Source organism: Tarenaya hassleriana, unplaced genomic scaffold (genome assembly GCF_000463585.1).
Source record: "Tarenaya hassleriana unplaced genomic scaffold, ASM46358v1 Cleome8, whole genome shotgun sequence".
Classification (NCBI taxonomy): domain Eukaryota; kingdom Viridiplantae; phylum Streptophyta; class Magnoliopsida; order Brassicales; family Cleomaceae; genus Tarenaya; species Tarenaya hassleriana.
In genome coordinates, this window is record NW_010970490.1 from 4,207,065 (window position 1) to 4,224,054 (window position 16,990).

Below are 16,990 nucleotides of genomic sequence, written 5' to 3' on the forward strand. Positions count from 1 at the left end.
GGGGGGGGGGGGGGAAGGAGGTTTGGCTACGTGGATCAATAAAACCATGACAAGTTGCATCATTTATGAGGTGTTTATTGAGAAATCTTGGACCATCTAAAGAGTAGAAGCGGGCAAAATATGGGATCAGCAAGAAATTTAAGGAGGTGTGTCCCCGTTGTCCTTTACATCTTTTGCTGTCGATATGAATTCTTTTGATCCATGACTAGTCCTCTTCTTCCTTGCTTTCATATTCACATTTATTGATTTATTTTTTACAATTATTGTTTTTGAAAAACAAAAGAAAAAAAAAACTGTTCTGTTTTTGTTTTATTTGTACAATTCTTGGGCCTGTGATTTTGTCTTTTCGATTGCTGTGTCGATGAAGATACTTCTTCTCCTCCCCACAAGCTTGGAGCCCACATCAATAACTCCATCTTTGCTTCCATAGAATGCATTAGCTACTCCTCCTTGCTTTGTCCTGTAATTTTTCCTTCATGTCATGGTCACCCTCATAAAACGTCTACCTTTCTTGGCAGGGAAAATCACCATGTTGATAATATCAGAGCTATGCATGATGATAATAATAAAAAAAAAATCCTTTTGGTAAATTCCATTCACTGGTTACATCTTCAAGGTTAGATTCCTTGAATTTTCACTGGATCAGTTGCTTTAATTATTCAGCAATTGACGAAATGTCGTATCAAGATATGATACCCCCATGCTTCTAGAGATATTACCATGGCATGACTGGCTAAGATGGATTATATATCCATTCAACAGGCTATATTCAGAACCAAAACCCCAGATGGAGTTTTAGCTTATGGTTTTACATTATGTGCGTTTTTTGTCGATTATTTCGTATTTTCAGGGGTTAGCTAGTGCATAGCCGATATATAGTATAGATGTAACTGCGGTCTTAGAATGCCAGGAAAGGAACTGGGTCATGGAAAAGAGAAGAGGAGAAAGAAATCATCTGTGACTTTTAATACAGTGTTTGCGTGCAGTTCTTCTGTGGTCATAAATTTCTAATCTAACTCCAAGAGTGAGAGACAATTAGTATAAATGTCTTGCATCGGCTAAATTGCTTGCACAGTGAGAACTTTTACCATTTCAGGTCATGAGAGTGCATTAAGAAAGTCTTGACCATTATGACCAATTAAATACTTGCATCTACTTTGTTTCCCATTTTTTCCATATATGGTGCTTACAATGAATATAGGCTTTTGCTTGAAATCGCGGTTTTAGCTTTTGTATCATCTTAAGACTATGCTCTCTGTCTGGTTGCTGATTGGTTTTTCCATTGTGTATTGCCAGTTTCTCTCTTTGTCACTGTCATTTTAACAGCATTTACTATGGTAAGCTTAGGTGAGAAAAGTTCTGGAAACTTAATAGGATACTGCTGGTTATGGCAAACATAGACGAGAATTATGAGAAAGTTCTTAATGTCATAGCCTCTCAATGTTGCGAAATTTAAATAGAATACCTGTAATTGGTAAACATGATGGGAAAATTGTGTGAAAACCATGAGCACCCTTTTTGAAGATAGGATTGAAGGAGAATCACTGTATAGTGTGATTATAGGGTCAATGAAAATTTACCAGAAGTTAGCGGGATAGCATGGTAAGTGTAGGAAACGTAGAGGAGAGAGTTGCAAAAAACCGAAAGACTTGAGACAACCATGGTCATGTTCAGGACCACATAGTAGTATATGGCATTGAAACCGAGTAACAAGGACAAGGTTTATATAGAGTAAAGAGAAGTAAAATGAGAGAGAAAACATTAGAACGGTTTCCATTATTGGTGTAGAGTGAGATATCATAACCTGAGTACGATTAAACGCCGTTTATAGAAAGTGTAAACGAGCAGAACATTTGAGAGATTAGTGAATGAGGGTAGAACTGAGTATGGTTTGGATCGTTAGGATGGGATAGAAAACTAGAATAGATCAGGAGGAAATAAGCTGTGCTAGACTTTGGAACTGGCCCTGAAAATGCCTCGGCTAAGCCGCTAAGAAGATATAGCAAAAAGAAAGCAAGAAATCGTATCCTATGATCTTATCCTAAGGGACTAGGTGAACCCAAATGAGGATGTTGACCTGAATTTACTTCTTTGCCTGGAAATAACTGCTGTAGCTGCGTTGGAAAAGTTACAGTGGCAGGTAGCAGTTTACAAGGGACTCTCCAGGTCTTGAGCCAAAAAGGCAATTGCTTCTCTGACCCCATATGAAATAAATGCCAATCCATGTGAGAGACCGGAAAAAGAGGCTTCTGATCCTAACGGGACATCTTTGTTGTGTTTCCCCCTCTTATATATCAAGCTTCTTCACTGAGATATGCCACTGAGTGAAGCCAAAAACAACACCCTTGTGATGATCATGTGATCACTTTCTCATTCATTACTGTGTATCTCTCTCTGAACCACCCGCCTCATACCCTTTTCTTTCACCGCCTTATCGGTTTGTTTCCTGTGAAAAAGTTGTAATCTTTCTCTAGATTTCTTGTTTGAAATGGGCAGATCACCTTGCTGTGACAAGGTTGGATTGAAGAAAGGACCTTGGACACCAGAAGAAGACCAGAAGCTTTTGGCTTTCATTGAAGAACATGGTCATGGGAGCTGGCGTTCATTGCCTGAGAAAGCCGGTGATCCACAGTTGTTTTTTTTGCTTCTTTTTTCCCCTCTTGGCTGGCTAACTATCTGTACTCAAATCTTGTCTAATTGGCTGCTTAGGCCTACAAAGGTGCGGAAAGAGTTGTAGGCTCAGATGGACTAACTACTTAAGACCTGACATCAAGAGAGGGAAATTCACCTTGCAAGAGGAACAGACCATCATTCAACTCCATGCTCTCTTGGGGAACAGGTAAGTCTTCAAGAATCAAAAAGCTTTTCACTAAATTAACTCTTTTACAGCTTACTGAGGCAGAAACTTGCCCTTTTACTGAAGATCACTAGTTCTAACCCCAACTCAGAGCCATTAGATAGAAAGTTCAAGAGATAAAATTTCCTTCTCTGATATCCCCTTCTGAATCAGAGTTCCTATATGTCCGTAGGTGGTCAGCGATTGCGACTCACCTGCCAAAGAGGACAGACAATGAGATAAAGAACTACTGGAACACGCATCTGAAGAAACGGCTGGTGAAAATGGGAATAGATCCGGTGACCCACAAGCCCAAAAACGAGACCCTTTTGTCGTCGGGCGGTCAGTCGAAGAACGCAGCTACACTCAGCCACATGGCTCAATGGGAAAGTGCCCGGCTCGAGGCCGAGGCAAGGCTGGCCAGAGAATCAAAGCTTCTGCATTTACAGCACTATCAGAAAAGCCTTAACAAAACAGCTCATTATGCCGCCTTCCCTCACAAATCGTCCTCCAATTGGACAAAACCAAATGAAGGTAACGAATGATGGATTCAGCTCGATCGATATACAAAAGAACATAGTATGACAAAAATCTAAACTTTTAGTGATATGAAACTGTCTTCAGCTATGGAACACTGTTAAATGTTTTGTCTGAATTGGTTTTCTTCTTCTTCCTACCTTCCTTCCTTCCTTAACGTCGTAAATCTTCACAGGCAGTGCAGATCAACAGCATGAATCTCCAACATCCACAGTGACATTCACCGATAATGTCCCAACAGCGTTGATGCCTTCTACTGGACTCGGAATCCTGCCGGAAAACAAGAACAACGAAGACAACGACTTATCTGGAATTCCGGCCACGACAATCGAATTCGTCGGCTCTTCCTCTGCTGCCTCCTCCGACACGGGTCTGATCAAAGAACACGAGCACGAACACGATTGGATCACTTCAACAATCCACGAGTTCGCAACCGCACAGATGAACTGTCCGACGGAAGGAATCGAAGAAGGGTTTACCAGCCTTCTGCTTAGCAATACCCTTGACCGGAATTTCTCCGGCGCCGGAAAAAACGACGTCGTCATCGGCAACGAGAGTAGCTGTGGAGGTGACTACAACTACCACGAGGACAACAAGAACTACTGGAACAGCATTCTGAACTTGGTCGATTCCTCACCGTCCGATTCCCCGCCGATGTTCTGATCCAAGGGTCGAGATTTTATCCGACATTTTAAGTAGACTTTTAATTTTTATGCTTCGTGAATTTGCAAACTTAGTCAGAGTAATTAATGTCGATAGCTTAATTCAATATATTTTTTTTTCACTTTCCGTTTTATTTACCGTCTCTCCCTTGTTTATCTTTTTAAAAAAAAATCCAAAAAGAGATAAATAATTCATAAAGGAAAATTACCCTAAAAAATCTTTATTCCCTTTTTTTTGTCTTGTCATGAATTATTTCTATTTATTGTATCTTATTTTATTATTTTTCTAACAATATCTTCACATTGATAATCAATTTGTGGAATATTTGTGTACAAGCATCAAATAGTAGTTGTTCTTATGAACAGCTTAAAATATAAAACGCGATATGCATGCAAATTTAATAAATTAATTTAGTGGACCATGCAGATTATATTGTCTAACACAATTATTCGGCAAGATATTTGTTTTATTCCCGTTGGGTTTTTGTTAGAATTATTTGTGATTTTTAGTTTTAGAAAATTTATACACGAAATTATAACCATTGGAACGTAAATTATTATTATTTTATTTTGTTCTCTCAATATATTCGCGTTCTTAAGGATAGGGAATGAACAGTAATGATGAGGTTGTAATAAAAACAATACGTTGACATGTCGAGTAAAGAAAGAAAATTCATTGCTGGTGGTTTCATGTCGTTTTCCGCCTTACCTTTGCCCCTTTCGAATCTGATTTTTTCCCCCCACTACAAATTAAATGGTGTAAGAAAAAAAAAAAGGCAATCTCATAAATTCTTATGTTTTAGAACAATGTTTTTTTTTATATATATAAATAGATTTAAAAATTTATATAAAATTATGCAAGTTTATATAATTTGTGATGATGGTTGAAGTTAGAGCAAATTTTTTTTTTTATTATAAATTATAAGAAATAATTTTTTGTAACTTTGAAACCAAAATAAAGTAAGAAAAGGTGCATATGTTATATAATTTTATTTTCCTAAAAAATATCTTGAATTATCTCTTTCATAAATATCCATTTGAATCTCTATGATAGGGTCTTTAGTGGACTCTCTACAAAGCCCAATTTTATGGGCCTACAAAAAAAGCCCAATATGGAGCACAAATCTAACGTGGAGAAGTCGCAGCGCTTTTTCTTCTTCGTTTCGCTTTTGAATCGTCCCATTCCATCCACTGTGGTGCTCTAGGGTTTTTCTCTGCCGACGAATCGAGGAACACCCACCAACTACTGATGTCTCCGTCTCCTGCTCTCTACTCCGGCGCCAGCACTCTTGCTCTGGTAATCTCTCTCCTCGATTTTCTGATCTGTCTCACCGATTCGTTTTGAGATTTTATCGTTTTGGCTTTGATAACTGAGCCTTTGTTTCGAACAGGTGGCTCGCGCTTCGGCTTTCGGCTTGGGTCTCGTCTACGGGAATGTAAAGCTCAAGATTTTGAAGGTTTGTTTCAATCGCGTTGGATTATCGTGTTACTGAAGCTGTTTTCATCGTTTTCTGGATTTGATTCCTGGTCTGATTAGAACCTGTGGTATCACATCTCTGTTTGATGTTGGAAAAGTGTCGACTCATCTGGGTTCCAGATTCTGTGTCGATCTTTGACCGGGTGATTCATGATATTTATTTTATTTTGATTGAGCCCCCAAGTTTTCTCTTTTATCAAATAACAGGTTGTGAGCATTTCGATAGTTGTCTAGGTAGTTGTCTGTTTGAGAGGATAGATGTCGGTGAACGCAGAGTTGTTGTGTTAATGCGAGGATATATGTTGGTAATATCTCCATGTTAGCCATAGTAAATGCGGATTCAAGGTATGCTAGTTTGTATATTGGCCGATGATAAAAATGCCCTTGTTGGTAGATGATTATGCTCTAATTCCGACCGGTTTCCCTTTTTAATAATCATCTTCTAAACTCTTGAGGACTGCGTCTTTCATTGATCAGATGGTACTTTTGCAATTGCCCTCTTATCGCTGCACTGAGCGTGACTGATCTTTCAAGTTAATGAGTGGTCATGTGGGTTGTTAAAGTTGAAACCTTCTCTGTTGCTTGCTTGATGGGCAGAAATTATGTATGGAAACTATAATATATCCTCCATGGTAACTCTGGTCTTATGCCATTGTACTGAGTTGGAGGTTGTTTATTACTAATAGAAAATGAACAATTGTTTGCTGCTGAACAATTGTAGCATCTTTATCTCCTCTTCAGCTTTGGATTTCTTCGTTTACAATTGATATTATTTTTCTCTGTTTGCCAATACGAATAAGAAAGCGTTTTCATATGCAGATACAAACGAAGTCACACAAGAAGGCTGAAGCCGGTGCTCATCATTAAATTGCTCATACCTTTGGAATAAATCTCAGCATGCAGATGTTGATTCTGAAGCCCTTCTGGTGAAACTTCTAGATTCTCTTTTTTAGCAAAAAAAAAAGTCTATTTAAATGCATCTTGTGATTCTCTTTTAACTGTGTTTGGAACCAAAATTGGTCATGGTTTAGAGCAACTTGATTTTTGGTGCAATCGGATAACATGGTATATTTTCCATCTTAATTTTCTGCAACTGCATATCCAATAGCAATTCACAATACAGGGTTTGAGATATTTGTATGTATGTGGTGTTACAATGCAAATAAAACCAGAAAAAGAAAGACAACCCCACCAAAGCTGTGACCGTAGACTTTCATGGCCCCATTAGATGCATGTATGTATGTATGTATGTAATCTTGTGATCTACTCCATATAGGTTTAGTGGGAGATTATATGAAATTTTCAAAACCATGAAAGGTGAAAGGGGAAAGCAAATGATGGTCCAAGTTGATAGAACCTTGATGTGATGGTATATGGAGATAGGGAGAGAGACGTGTAACTACAAAAATGGAATTTTTAGTTAATTTATTCTAATTTTTTTTTTCTAAAACCGGCACATTTGTTGTCTAGTGCAATATTATGTAAAATATTTAAGGAATGAACTTTCGTATTTTCTATATAAAGATTCTGAAATTCAGAACATAAACACAGATTCGGTTCATTCGGACAGTTCGTAAACCTATGCAATGAACTGTTAGAATAATTACAAATTTAGGCACTTCGTTAAGTTGTATTTGACAATAATTGATAAGATCAAAACTCACTCCCATAAATTTACTAAAACGAGCATATATATATCTAAATTATTTTTAGTATTCCTTTTTTTTATAGCTTTGACTGAAATTCCGAAGGGGTTGGATTTTATTGGTTAATGCTTTATCCAATGCAAAAATTTTATAATAATAATGAATTAAGCAAAGATTATGACATGCAAACCGAGGCTGGTTAATTTCAAACCTAACCCGGGGTTAACTAACCTTACCAAAAAACGACAAGCAGTTTGGCCTCCTTAAAGCCGCCTCTTTGGAAGCGCTAACTCTGCCCTTCGCATTTCTGAGACGACGCGGAAAACCCCCGAGAGAGATAGAGATTACAAGTGTCCGTACGTGAAAATGGCCGTCTCATCGTTCCAGTCCCTTACCGTCTTCTCCTCCGTCGCTCCCTTCGGCTTCCAATGCCGTTCCGACCCGGATCTCACCGGTGCTCCCCTCGGCGACTCCTCTCGCCGCCGTGTCAACCTCTCCGCGACGGCTTCTTCCTTCACCGGCGGCGGCGGCATCTCCTCCATGATCCTGAGGTTCCCTCCTAATTTCGTCCGCCAGCTGAGCATCAAGGCTCGCCGCAACTGCAGCAACATCGGTGTGGCTGGCTCAAGTACGGAATAAAGGACAACCTGATTAGATTCAGCTTTGGAGTGGAGGACTTTGAGGACGTGAAGGCTGACGTTCTTCAGGCACTGGATGCCATCTGATCTGAGCTCCTGCAGCCGCTGCGTCCGCCGCCGCCTCCGCTCCCTCTCCGACCGCCATGCCCCCCGTCGACGGGGAGGACGTGGTGGCCGAGGGAGTTAGGGATTTAGGTAGTGTACAGTTGGAGGGTTTGGCCGATTTGAAACCTTCATTTTTGTGCTCCGATGGGAGCCTGACTGTTCATGCTGGTACGCACGCGGGATCCATTGTTTTTTTTTCCTGTTTCTATCCATTTGAGCAAAATCCGTCTTTATAAATTGTTCGATCCATAACTTCTTTCACGGAACCAAATTTGTTCGTATGCTTCTTGAAATTGACAATCTTCCAGCAACTTTGTCTGTTATGAATCACCATTGCCATGTTCATTGATATTTGTGCATTCATTTGGGACAATGGGTGTTCTTGGTGTATGGTTTTTTTACACAGGTGAAAGATTAGGTCGTGGTATTGTCACAGATGCAATCACCACCCCAGTTGTCAACACATCTGCCTACTTCTTCAAGAAAACTGCTGAGCTTATCGACTTCAAGGTATTGGGACTGTACAGTTTTCTATGAGTTTGTGGACTTGATCCAAGCGTTTGAAATAATCAATCCACTGTTTGACTATGGTATTTATAAATGTTTAATTAATCTTCAGTTAGGTAGACTTTGTGGAGGAAAAAGACTCCTCCTTACATGTCTGCTGACTTGTGTCTCTTATCGTTCTGAATTTTGATTCCTGTAGGAGAAACGCCATGCGAGTTTTGAATATGGTCGGTATGGAAACCCGACGACTGTGGTTTTGGAAGAAAAGATAAGGTTCGTGCTGATGTCTACACTTTTCCACTGTGTTCACCACAAAGACTATGTTTTTATTATTACCTACGTATGTTTGTACATGCTTTTTCCAGTGCACTTGAAGGGGCTGAATCAACCTTGATTCTGGCGTCTGGCATGTGTGCAAGTACTGTTATGCTGTTGGCTTTGGTTCCTGCTGGTGGACACATTGTGACAACAACAGATTGTTACAGGAAGACAAGGATATTCATGGAGACTTTTCTTCCTAAGTTGGGGATAACGGTATCTTTCTTTTCCTTGATCCCCAAGTTTCTTCGTATCTTAAACACGTAGAGCCAACAGGGACCCTTTTCAATGGAATGACAACTAAACCTGTAGAAATCTTATGCAGTTTATTTCGGCTGTAGCTTCTGTCGGGTAAATGGAGCTCTAATCTCATGTTGATGTGAACAGGTCACTGTTATTGATCCTGCTGATATCGCGGGACTTGAAGCTGCAGTGAATAAATACAAGGTCAGTTTCCACGTGTTTTGCATACGCATCTTCCGATGCAAATAAAACCAGAAAAAGAAAGACAACCCCACCAAAGCTGTGACCGTAGACTTTCATGGCCCCATTAGATGCATGTATGTATGTATGTATGTAATCTTGTTCCGATCAGTAAAAGTGGAAAAAGTATGTATTTATCTCACTATCTCACTATTCATTGAATTGGGTATTGTAAATTTTCTGCAGGTTTCTCTGTTCTTTACTGAGTCCCCAACCAATCCCTTCCTGAGATGTGTCGACATCAAGTTAGTCTCAGAAATATGCCACAGAAAAGGAACTCTTGTCTGCATAGATGGTACCTTTGCAACAGCTCTCAACCAGAAGGCCCTCGCCCTTGGTGCCGATCTTGTTGTGCATTCTGCTACAAAATATATCGGAGGCCACAATGATGTGAGTAAATATGGAAGACCTATGAACATGGGCACCTTGGCTGTTGCAGAGATATTAAAAGTTATGTTTCCCTGTGTCAGGTTCTTGCTGGATGCATCAGCGGACCAATGAAGTTGGTGTCGGAAATTCGCAATTTACATCACGTGTTGGGGGGAACGCTTAATCCGGTGAAATGCTCAATCCCCTTTCATGTTTCTCTTTCTACTTTCAAAATGAAATCCGTGTTAATATAAGGTTCCTTATTGACCAGAATGCTGCCTACCTAATCATTCGAGGCATGAAGACTATGCATCTTCGTGTAAAGCAACAGAATTCAACTGCGTTGAGGATGGCCCAAATTTTAGAGGCACATCCCAAGGTAATATATATAGTGGCCTCTCTTAACAGCCGTAACTTTTGAAAATTACAAGAGAATCAGAAATTGAGCTGGCGAAAGTTTCGAGTTTTCTGTGCAGGTGAGCCATGTCTATTATCCGGGCCTACCTAGTCATCCCGAGCATGACATCGCCAAGCGACAAATGACTGGTTTTGGTGGCGTGGTCAGTTTCGAGGTAAGAGATCTTCACTCTGATTTATCCAAATCCACTGCTTCCTTCGTTTCTTGGACGTGTAGTTAGTTTAGAACGAACATCTCATTTCAATGCAGATTGACGGAGACCTCGACACAACTATCAAGTTTGTCGATGCTCTGAAGATTCCTTACATCGCTCCGTCATTTGGTGGATGCGAGAGCATTGTGGACCAACCCGCCATAATGTCCTACTGGTATTCTTCGGTTTCTGTTTTCCGATAACTCGTTATCGTGATTGTTATGATCGAACCCTGTGTGATGATGATGATGATGGAAAAGGGATCTAACGCAAGAGGAGAGGCTCAAGTACGGAATAAAGGACAACCTGATTAGATTCAGCTTTGGAGTGGAGGACTTTGAGGACGTGAAGGCTGACGTTCTTCAGGCACTGGATGCCATCTGATCTGAAGTTTCGAATTGAGTTAAGTCCATGTCATTCTCTTCTGTTCCGTTTGTCTTTCCCTGTTTGTCTTTCATAAAACGCAGAATCTGTTCTCTGTGGCATCGCTCTGTTAAGTTAATTATCAACGGATATTATGGTTATTGCTCCACTTGTTACGTTTTTTGGGTTCGATATCTTCGGCGGCCATCTCTTTGTCTAGATTCGAGAAAACGTCGTGAGAGTTTTCAAAACAAAAAAAAAAAAATAGATCCATGCATGCATATTGAAAAAAAAAAAAACAAGATGGCAACTTCAACCATCTACACCTATAGATTTCAATTCAGCAAATAGAAGTTTAAAAATATTACCAAAAAAAAAAGTTTAAAAATTAGATAATTGAATGGTAAGTGAAGTCTATGCAAATATATTCACATCACTGTTTTTAAACTACACCGTTGGATTCCTCGGAGGGGAAGGTGGAGGTGCAATTAATTACGGTTTAAAGACTATCCCATATTCAGATTGTGGAAGATGTAGTTGGGACGAAGGTGGAAAATGTAGTTGGGACGAAGGTACTGGTTATTATTTGCATCCGAATAAACAAATTATACTCAGATAGTTTTGCATGTTGGTAAAATACTCCACTATGACTAGTCCCTGGAGTTTATAAAATATTCTATTTTACTACCTCAAGTTTCAGGGTTTTAGAAAAAAAGACTCAAAAGTCTTGAAAATGGCGTAGTTCGTACATTTCTTTTTTCGGTTATTTTATTTTCTCAAATCCAGAAGGGGCTGCTGACGCCGGACCCAGCAGCGCATTATCATCGTCGATCCGACTTTTCCTCGTCGAATCCCGATGAACGACACCCGACTTTGGGCTGAAAAATTGAACCCTGGACGATGGAGATGCCTTAAATTTCGTTCGGCGTTTGGTGTCGTTTCAAGACCATATGATCGCAGATCAAGATCACCCATCTTTGTCTTCAAGCTAAAGGTTCGATATTTCTCTTCATCTCCCACTAGATTTCACTTCAGTGAGCTCTTCTCGGTCTTGCTCTTTAGCCCACGGTCATGAATCTGTTTCACGGGTTTCCTCTGAAGTGGGTTTTGAAATTACTTGTGGGTTTTTTTTGGGAGCTGGAGTTGTTGTTTGGTTCCACAGATTATGCCTTTTTGGAAGGATCTTTTCCAAGTTTTCGGTTTTGCTAACTATGGAACTCTGAGATCAGTGTTCTATCTTGAATGGGTTTCATCTTTAACCAAAAAAGTTCAACTCTTTGGCTTTGGCTTCTGTTTAGAGTTCCGGAATTTCCCTGAATTGGCAATGTTTGACTTGATCCCCATACTTGTGAAATGCCGAACTTAATACTTATAGGTAATTTGTGGATTGTATTAGGACTTTTGCTTGGTTACCTAGTTATGAATGTCATCCTCTTAACCGACTAGTCAAGTGTACTTGGTCAAACCATGTATTTGATATGCAAGTATATTGCGTAATCATGATAAATTTGTCATGAGTTATTTGATAACAATGGTATCGGTTTGGAGTAGAAGATATTTCCTTGTAGATTTTATAGGTTTGATTTGGGAGAGTGATAAACTTGTCATGACCAGAATCTTTTCCTTGGACCATTTCTTGGTACATGTTTCTTTTTTACAGAGCTTGGTTTTGCTCTGAAATATGCGGAATGTTCGATGATGGTTTAGATATTATTTTTGGTTTCATCAGCTTAACGATTCTATGAAGTCTTAAGAGCCATTTTACATTATCTTCAGGGATTGCTGATTGGAGGTTTAGGCTGGAATTTGTTCCTTCAGAGGAAGTGGAACCGAGTTTGTTGATGCACTAGGGCTTAGTAGTGTGACACTTGACTTCAGAGTCATGCTTCTTTCCGCACTTTTAACTTCAGTGGGAATCAATCTTGGGCTTTGCTTTCTGTTTTTCACTCTGTATTCCATACTGAGAAAACAGCCTGGTAATGTTACTGTCTATGCCCCACGGTTGGTTCACGAAGGAAAATCTCAGCAGAGAGATGAGTTCAACTTGGAGAGATTTTTGCCAACAGCTGGTTGGGTCAGAAGGGCCTGGGAGCTTTCTGATGAACACATTTTATTGAATATGGGCTTAGATGCTTTGGTCTTCTCTCGCATTTTTGTTTTCAGGTAACCATTCATTTCTGTGGACATGTTTGGTAAATAACACGTTTACATGATTTCGAATGGTCTAGTGAAGACAACCTACACTATCAACTTACCGTACTACATCTCTGACAGTTTGAGGGTGTTTAGCTTTGCTGCCATGGTCGGGATCTTCATCCTTGTTCCAGTGAATTATATGGGCACTGAGCTTGAAGAGTTTTCTGATTTGTCGAACAAAACTTTGGATTCATTCAGCATTTCTAATGTCAACAATGGGTCAAATAGGTAATGAATGGAAGAAATATGTGGAATTCAATTAATATTTCACTAGCATAGGATTTATCAGCGTTCTTCAGCCAGTTATTACTCATTGCTAACTTTTGTGGTTTACTTTAGGCTGTGGATTCACTTTTGTGCCATATACATCTTCACAGGGGTTGTCTGCTCTTTACTTTATAGTGTAAGTAGTACTTTCTCATGCATGCACATACTGCCTCTTTGCATTTCTATGGAAACTTTCTGCCAAAATTTGTTATGACAGCCACCATGACTGCATGAGTTACAGGAGTTCAAGTACATTTCATCAAAGAGGATTGCTTATTTTTATTCATCCAAACCTCAACCTCAAGAATTTACAATCATGGTCAGTAGCATCCCTCGTGTATCTGGGAGCAGCATCAGTGACACCGTCGAAAGTTTCTTCAGGCAGTATCATCCCTCCACGTATCTTTCTCACATAGTTGTTCACCGGACAGACAAGCTAAAAACTCTTGTTGTAAGAATCTACTACTGAAGTTTCTGTAATGCAGTTACCTTGTTACCCTGTTGGTCAGGATGCTGTTACTATTGTCATTACCAGATTAGCTTTTATATGGGTCTATTTTTCTGGGTTATATAGTTTTGGTACGAGTTATCATATCCATTAATGTCAGGATTTCTTATCATGTTTTATTATTGGCATTTGTAGAACAATGCTGAGAAGCTGTACAAGAAGCTCACTCGAATAAAATCTGGAAACTTCTCTCAGCAAAAGTTTAGACGTGATGGCTTTTTAGGGCTGTTTGGGAGGAATGTTGATGAGGCAGATCATTACGAAAAGAAGCTCGAGAAGTTAGAACATGAAATGAGATTGAAGCAGTCTTTACTGGCCGGAGAGGTGTATATACTGTTGCAGAAATCCTTCAGTACTTCAAGGAAATTCCATTGTGAAATAATATGAGATAGAAAATGTGTAACGACTTGTTTTTTTTTTCTTCCTTTTGTTTCTCAAATCTTTTAGGAAGTTCCAGCTGCTTTTGTTTCCTTCAGGACAAGACACGGTGCTTCTATAGCTTTAAACATACAACAAGGTTTAGATCCGACAGAATGGGTCACTGAGATGGCTCCAGAGCCCCGGGATGTTCACTGGCCATTTTTCACTGCTTCATTCGTGAGAAGATGGATATCCAATGTGGTGGTATTCGTTGCTTTCATGACTCTTATTGTCCTGTTCATTGTTCCAGTTCTACTGGTTCAAGGTCTTGCTAATCTGCACCAGTTGGAGATATGGTTCCCCTTTCTGAAAGGCGTACTGAACATGTAAGTAAAAATCTTGTGGAGGGTTATGCTATTTATGACAGGCAACTAAAGATTTCAATCTTTTTTTTCTTCTCAGAGCTGTTGTAAGCCAAGTGATTACGGGATATCTTCCAAGTCTCATTTTACAGTTCTTCCTCCATATGATACCGCCCGTTATGCTTCTTCTTTCCTCCATGCAAGGGTTCATCTCTCACAGCCAGACAGAGAACAGTGCATGTTTCAAGTTGCTGATCTTTACCATATGGAACAGCTTCTTTGCAAATGTACTTTCGGGATCTGCTCTTTATCGTGTTAATGTCTTCCTCGAGCCTAAGAATATTCCCCGTGTACTGGCTGAAGCTGTGCCAGCACAGGTAAGATTGCCTGACCCATTTGCTTCTAACATGAATGCGATATTGAAGTAGTAACAGTGTTCCACAGCCATTCTCAATTCTTCTATTGGGTTTTCTGCAATTTTCAGTTTCAGAGCTATGAATGGTACTGTTGCTTACTGATGCAGGCTACTTTCTTCATATCTTATGTGGTGACTTCTGGATGGACGGATCTATCATCAGAAATCTTCCGTCTTGTTCCCCTTCTTTTGAGTTTTCTTAAGAAAATTTTCTGTATAGAAGACGACAAAGAACTCCAAGTCCCTTCAACTCCTTACTGTGGTGAAATACCAAAGATTCTCTTCTTTGGGCTTCTTGGGATAACTTACTTCTTCCTTTCTCCGTTGATACTGCCATTCCTGGTGGTTTATTACTGTCTTGGGTACATCATCTTCCGCAACCAGGTAAGACAAAGCTCGTGCTTCTGTTATTTTCCTATTGGCTTTTCGTGGTTCTTCTTGATCGTATTTCCTTTCTGGTCATGTATGTATGTATTGATTTATTGTTTTGGCCTTTCCGGGTGCAGCTGCTGAACGTATACGCGGGTAAGTACGAAACTGGAGGGAAGTTCTGGCCGATCGTGCATAGATCCACTGTTTTCTCACTGATACTAATGCACGTCATAGCCATCGGGATCTTCGGGCTTAAAGAGCGTCCACTGGCATCTTCCTTAACCATTCCCTTACCAATCCTCACTACCCTTTTCAGCTTCTACTGTCAGAGACGGTTCTTGCCAATTTTCAGATCTTATCCTACAGAGGTAGGACCATTGCCATCTTCCTCTAATCTATCCCAGACATGTTCTGTTTGCCTGCAGAGCTTTCCATAACACTTGGGTATGGTTCTTGTTTCTTCTTCTTCTGCAGTGTCTAGTGAACAAAGACAGAGCAGACGAGAGAGATCCGGACATGTCTGAATTCCACGCCAACCTCGTTGTTGCATACAGAGATCCTGCCCTCTTACCTCCTCAGTTCTCGTTGTCACGAGACATCAACCAGGAAGACTCTCCACTTCTCCACTCTCGTCAACCCTGAAAGAAAACTCGCGCCACCTCAACCGAGACGTTTGGAACATTCCTCAGTTTGTGCAATAGCTTCAGTTTAGATTCTTTTTTTTTTTGGTTAAAGTTCAGTTTAGATTCTTCTTCTGTCTGTTTTTTTTAATAAAAAAATATATTTTAGGCTTTTAATGGGATAATAATAGGATTTTTGTCTTTCGTTAGATTATATGCCAGCCAATTGTTATACAAGAAATGAAATATAACAGCAATAAAAATAAAAAGAAGATATGTAATATATATACATATATATATGCACAGAATTATAGCCAATATTTGTACTTCCAGAAACTTCTAAGATGTTTCGTATCAGCCCAGAATGTTGTTTTTGTTTTTAAAATTCGATGTTAATTATGAGGTCCATGGATTTTGAAAAATAAAAATCCATGCAGAATGGGAAACCACTATGCATCCACGTGTCAGCTTCTCATTCCATTTGTCTTCTTTGGCGACAAATAAAACATCGTCCCAATCAGTGGAAGAAGCAGAAAGAGGAAGAAGAAGAAGAAGAAATGGCAGCAGCGGCCATGGCCGTCCATCCACCAAAATCCTCTCTTCTTCTTAAACCCATATTTTCCCGGGATCCATACGCCAACTTTCTCGGTCGGTCGTTGAAATTGGAAAGACCCGTGTCGAGAAAGCGGGAAATCAACGGTCTGGTGACGGCTTGTGCTTCGTCGGCGAGCAACGCAGCCGTTACCGGAGATCGGAGCAAGCGATTTTACCTAAACTTCACTGGGTTTCCTTTTCCTCTTGGCCCTTTCCTTAATCGACGCACAATCAGAACTGAGGTTAGTTTATCTTCTGAAATGTAATCTCACTGCTTTCGAATTTTTTTGGGGTTTCATTGGTCATTTTACGGAAACCATTGGCGGTATTGGTGAATTTCACTAGCAGCAGTGGTAACTACTGGATTGATGTACTTGTGTTTTACACTAGAGTACTCGATGGCAACTATTATTTTCCCAATTTCTGGCAAAGTTCATGAATTTTCCCATTTTTGAAGTCTTGCTTTAGGATAAGATCCTGTCCTGTTCATTTCCCTTGTTCACAGCTTACGCTTTTGTAAATGTTAAGGCCTAAAGTTTGTATATTTCTTGCTAAAAAATATCATTGATTTGGTTCCGAAACACAGCTGATTTATTGAGAGAGAAGCACACATGTTCAGTCCCAGTCTTGCTCGCCTTTATGCTTCTTGTGTTTACTGCACTATGCTTAATTTTGTATCTCTTCCTCAGGCTGTGAAAGGCTGCATATGGCTTTTTGAACAAGAACAGGCATTAGGGTTCAGCA

General features: G+C 39.8%; 5 protein-coding genes across 6 annotated transcripts in view; all 5 read left to right on the plus strand.

Annotated features, from left to right (window-relative positions):
• Positions 1–4,169, plus strand: part of LOC104802958 (transcription factor MYB122) — a 7,223-nt gene extending 3,054 nt beyond the window's left edge. For both annotated transcript variants that reach the window (XM_010526793.2, XM_010526795.2), the window contains 5 exons: positions 18–146; positions 2,497–2,621; positions 2,710–2,839; positions 3,030–3,370; positions 3,549–4,169. In XM_010526793.2, coding sequence (XP_010525095.1) covers positions 121–146; positions 2,497–2,621; positions 2,710–2,839; positions 3,030–3,370; positions 3,549–4,036 — 1,110 coding nt within the window. In that variant the 5' untranslated portion in view covers positions 18–120 and the 3' untranslated portion in view covers positions 4,037–4,169. The remainder of the gene's footprint in view (positions 1–17; positions 147–2,496; positions 2,622–2,709; positions 2,840–3,029; positions 3,371–3,548) is intronic.
• Positions 4,170–5,193: 1,024 nt separating this feature from the next.
• LOC109116196 lies at positions 5,194–6,610 on the plus strand. Its single transcript, XM_019201174.1, has 3 exons — positions 5,194–5,332; positions 5,427–5,492; positions 6,332–6,610. The coding sequence occupies exons 1-3, from the start codon at positions 5,285–5,287 to the stop codon at positions 6,377–6,379; spliced, it is 162 nt and encodes a 53-aa protein (XP_019056719.1). The 5' UTR covers positions 5,194–5,284; the 3' UTR covers positions 6,380–6,610.
• Positions 6,611–7,893: 1,283 nt separating this feature from the next.
• LOC104802959 (cystathionine gamma-synthase 1, chloroplastic) lies at positions 7,894–10,744 on the plus strand. The gene is made up of 11 exons (XM_010526797.2): positions 7,894–8,069; positions 8,308–8,411; positions 8,608–8,681; positions 8,774–8,942; positions 9,114–9,173; positions 9,396–9,599; positions 9,680–9,766; positions 9,850–9,957; positions 10,055–10,150; positions 10,246–10,364; positions 10,450–10,744. Exons 1-11 carry the CDS (start codon positions 7,940–7,942, stop codon positions 10,571–10,573), a joined length of 1,275 nt encoding a protein of 424 aa, XP_010525099.1. The 5' UTR covers positions 7,894–7,939; the 3' UTR covers positions 10,574–10,744.
• Positions 10,745–11,299: 555 nt separating this feature from the next.
• LOC104802960 (CSC1-like protein HYP1) lies at positions 11,300–15,861 on the plus strand. Its single transcript, XM_010526798.2, has 11 exons — positions 11,300–11,546; positions 12,329–12,715; positions 12,827–12,976; positions 13,088–13,151; positions 13,257–13,466; positions 13,659–13,847; positions 13,971–14,269; positions 14,346–14,622; positions 14,769–15,044; positions 15,167–15,400; positions 15,507–15,861. The coding sequence occupies exons 2-11, from the start codon at positions 12,435–12,437 to the stop codon at positions 15,672–15,674; spliced, it is 2,148 nt and encodes a 715-aa protein (XP_010525100.1). The 5' UTR covers positions 11,300–11,546; positions 12,329–12,434; the 3' UTR covers positions 15,675–15,861.
• A 320-nt stretch (positions 15,862–16,181) lies between these two features.
• LOC104802965 overlaps positions 16,182–16,990 on the plus strand; it is a 3,038-nt gene continuing 2,229 nt past the window's right edge. The window contains exons 1-2 of the mRNA XM_010526808.2: positions 16,182–16,488; positions 16,936–16,984. Coding sequence (XP_010525110.1) covers positions 16,210–16,488; positions 16,936–16,984 — 328 coding nt within the window. The 5' untranslated portion in view covers positions 16,182–16,209. The remainder of the gene's footprint in view (positions 16,489–16,935; positions 16,985–16,990) is intronic.